The sequence below is a fragment of the Lithobates pipiens genome, unplaced genomic scaffold (assembly GCF_037356315.1).
Source record: "Lithobates pipiens isolate NorthernLeopardFrog02 unplaced genomic scaffold, aLitPip1_a1.2 Scaffold_13, whole genome shotgun sequence".
NCBI classification, from domain to species: domain Eukaryota; kingdom Metazoa; phylum Chordata; class Amphibia; order Anura; family Ranidae; genus Lithobates; species Lithobates pipiens.
Window position 1 is genome coordinate 487,297,675 of NW_027507718.1, and position 3,797 is coordinate 487,301,471.

At 44.9% G+C, this 3,797-nt stretch overlaps 1 gene segment (V, D, J or C); it reads right to left on the bottom strand.

The window, feature by feature from the left end:
* Positions 1-239: 239 nt before the first annotated feature.
* Positions 240-1,254, bottom strand: LOC143976192 (immunoglobulin kappa variable 3-11-like). The segment is given in 3 exon segments: positions 240-487; positions 930-1,077; positions 1,195-1,254. Coding segments are annotated over 3 exon segments (357 nt in total).
* Positions 1,255-3,797: the final 2,543 nt, after the last annotated feature.

Consider the following 3,797-nt stretch of genomic DNA (forward strand, 5'->3'; position numbering starts at 1 on the left):
AACAGGAAATGAGGAAGGGGGCAAACACTTTTTCACACCACTGTATTATAGGGATAAGATAGAGAATACATGTAGGTACAGACACACAGATATGGATTTTGCAGGTATAGGCTCCACTGTGGGGATATACTTAAGGTACAGTCGAATTCGAGTTTATTAACAGGATGAGAATTCTCTGCACATCTCCAACATGAATAATAATCATTTCACTAAAAATCAAAGCTAACATAGAGGTTTATTATTAGTGTGTGAATGAATGTTCCAGTTATGACATCTGTGATTATGTTTCTTTATAAAAGAGGAAGGAGGTTTTTGTACGGCTCTGTATCACTGTGTGAGAGGGTAGGAGCTATGCTGCAGACAGTGATAACTTCCTTCATCATCTTCAGTCCCTCCAGTGATGGTTAGTTTGTATACATTTCCAGATCTGGAACCACTGAACCTGTCCGGGATCCCAGATTGCCGAGTGCTGGTGTCATGGATAAGGCCGCGTACACACGCGGGGACTGTTCGCCCAACTTTGTCCGTCAAACAGTTTTGGCAAACAGTCCGCTCAAAATTAGCATGGACGGACATGGCCACACACGACGTACGAACAGTTTGCTGAAACCGTGCGCGATGACGTGAACGGCACGTACGACGGGATGCAAAATACGACGTCCTATACATTGCATTATAACTTTCGGCGTGTAAATCCTTTCTGAGCATGCGCGGAACTTAGTTTGACGAACAAGCCTACACACGAGGGGACTGTTCGCTGAAACCAAGTTTCAGCGGACAGTTTTTCGGAATTTCCGAAAAACTTTGTTCAGCAGACTGTTCGCTGAAACTGTCCGCTGAAAGCCCACACACGAGCGGACTGTCCGCCGAAACACTGTTCAGCGGACAAAGTTGGGCGAACAGTCCCCGCGTGTGTACGCGGCCTGAGAAGCTTTGGAGCTTGTTGGGTCTTCTGTTGGTACCAGGCCACCCAGCCACTTACATCAGCACTGGATGTACATGTCATGGTGACTGTCTGTCCCGGGGACACAGAGATAGAATCCGGAGTCTGAGTCATCACAATCTGTCCACAGGATCCTGAGGATGGGAAGAGACATATTGATTATTGATTTCCTATCAATTCTGATGTGTGTATTTATTGTACAATGTATAGATGTATGTGCAGAGGATGATGGAAGGAGCCTCATCTCTCACCCTGAATAGAAATGAAGATGACAGCCAGCAGATAACTGGGAGAAAACATCTTGATGTTTCTGGAGGGTCAGATCCAAACTAGAAGACGTCTCCTGTACAATGAGATATATAGAGAGAGTGACAGGGGAGGTGTCCCCCCCACACACTGTGTATGCAAATACCGGGGAGATGGAAATTAGAATTCTCAGATCAGTGATCTGTGCTAGAAACACTCCAGTGGGACTCAGCTACATCTGATAACACTAAAACATTATACTCACCACTGTTCATCTAAAGCAAACCTTTTTTCAGCCAAGGCACCCTTTCAAATTCTACACAATCTTGAGGCACCCCATTCTAAAATGTGGAAAACAAAACTGATAGTTTTACAGAATGCAGCGACAGCCGTACACGTAACACACCCAGTGATAAAGGTGATTCTTCCAAAACAAATACACCTTTTTAACACTGGTATTGACTAGTATTCCAATGTTTCTTTTCTCCCTCAGTTTCTCTCCCGCACTCCGCTAATGTGACTCAAGTGCTGATGGGCAGGGGAGGGGCAAACAAGGAAAGTTTGTAGGCTTCCAACATCTTCTATTTAATCCAATGGCATCAATGGTTGTTAGGATGCTGGTGGCTAGAAAGTTGTAATGGTGAACAATGGAAACCTGTGGCTTTGTGAATTAAAAGGCAGGCTTGATTCAACTGTTGAGTTGTATACACTTTTTTTGGAAAAGTTTGCCAAGGAACCTCTGAAAAATCCTGAAGGCACCCTGATTGAAAAAGACTGACCTAAACTGAGGGGGTCTCAGAAAAAAACATCAATAAACGAGTGAAACAAACATTAGCCCATCCTTGTCAAATTCTGGTCATATTTACCATAACACAATGATTTCCTATTGTCTACTCTATCTAGTGGCCATAATTCAGTATTTTTTTTAATACTCAAACACCTCGATCCGAGAAAAAAAATGTCATTATGGCATTATTAGGAAATCCCTATATTTGAAAAAAAAAAACATATGTCCAGAATTAATCAAGGATACGCACAACAAATGTTTTATATATAGACCCCTAAGTGACACGGGGGATGTTATTCCCCAGAAGCTGTATATAGTAATTAAAGCGGACCTCCACCCTGAAGTGGAAGTTCCGCTCATCTGATCCCCCCCCCCCTCCAGTGCCACGATGGGCACCGTTCAGGGGGAGGGGGGGTGCATTTACCTGGATAATCCAGGTATCTGCACCCACTTCCAGGACATGACAATGTAGGTCAGATCCGCCCAACTTTTACTTCTTAACCTGACACCACTTGCTAATACCTTGTATTCCCCTTGAATAAAAACACACAACACCATAGGTGGGGTAAAATGGCCAAACATGGCCTTTTATTAACATAAAACTTTATTAAACAACAATTCACAACAATTACTAATCCAATGTAAACCCCACCTACACTTTACCTGCCCTCTATATCCTGTATGTATATATTTTGAGGTCCTTGACGGTACCAAATATCCTCTTATAATTGTGTGTCCGAGGCCCCACCTAGCCGAGCTGCCACCCCAGCCGCTACTGATGCCGGCCCGAAGCCTAAACCCAGCTGACCTCAGTCACCCTAGGGTCCTTATAAACCCGGTCACTATCCAGTGACCCGTTCCCACTCGAGGACACCACACCTTAGATGGTTCCCCACCACTTGTCCAAAACACCACCTGTTATCACCGCCAAGGACCCCAAAATGCCCACGACTAACACCAACTCAAACCTAAATTGATGAAGGACGGGAGGGTGGGATGCTCTCTGACAGCTACCTCCTTCTGTGAATAACCCCTCCCCTACCATCATTTTATATTAAACATAATAAGCCCACCTCTGCACCAAAATTGGTCCAATGACCTTGACCTCCTGCCAAACCCTTGACCACACCTAATTAACCCCTTCTAGTTGCCTGGCCTTACCACCCTGTCATGTTCCCCCTGCGCTGACTCTGTTCCTTCCCAGCTCCGGGCTTACTAGACCGCCGCAGATGCCCCGCCCCCCATTGTGTTCTGGGAAACACACAGTTCCCAGGACACAGCGGGGACCAGCAGAGACGCGCCGCGCGACTCACGCATGCGCAGTAGGGAACCGGACAGTGAAGCCGCAATGCTTCACTTCCCGATTCCCTGACAGAGGATGGCGGCGGGGGCAGCAGAGAGACGAGCGCTTGATCGTCATCTGCCACCGACATCGATGGACCCTGGGACAGGTAAGTGTCAATTTATTAAAAGTCAGCAGCTGCAATATTTGTAGCTGCTGGCTTTTAATATTTTTTTTAAGGTGCAGAACCACTTTAAGCAGAAGGATGAATCCAAATCCTGTTGATGTGTGTATATATATATATATATATATATACATATATATATATATATATATATATATATATTGTAATGTTCGGGGGACCAGGTAGACCGCAGGACACAGGCTTTTCATACAACAAAGGGTTTATTAACTTAAATAGCTTTACAGCAGCCAAAAACAAAAGGAAAAAGATTTGTAGTCTCACCGACTTGCAAAGTCCAGAACAGCTGTCCTTATCAGAAACAGAGCTTGGTCTTGATGGCAGGTAGCTTCTCCTG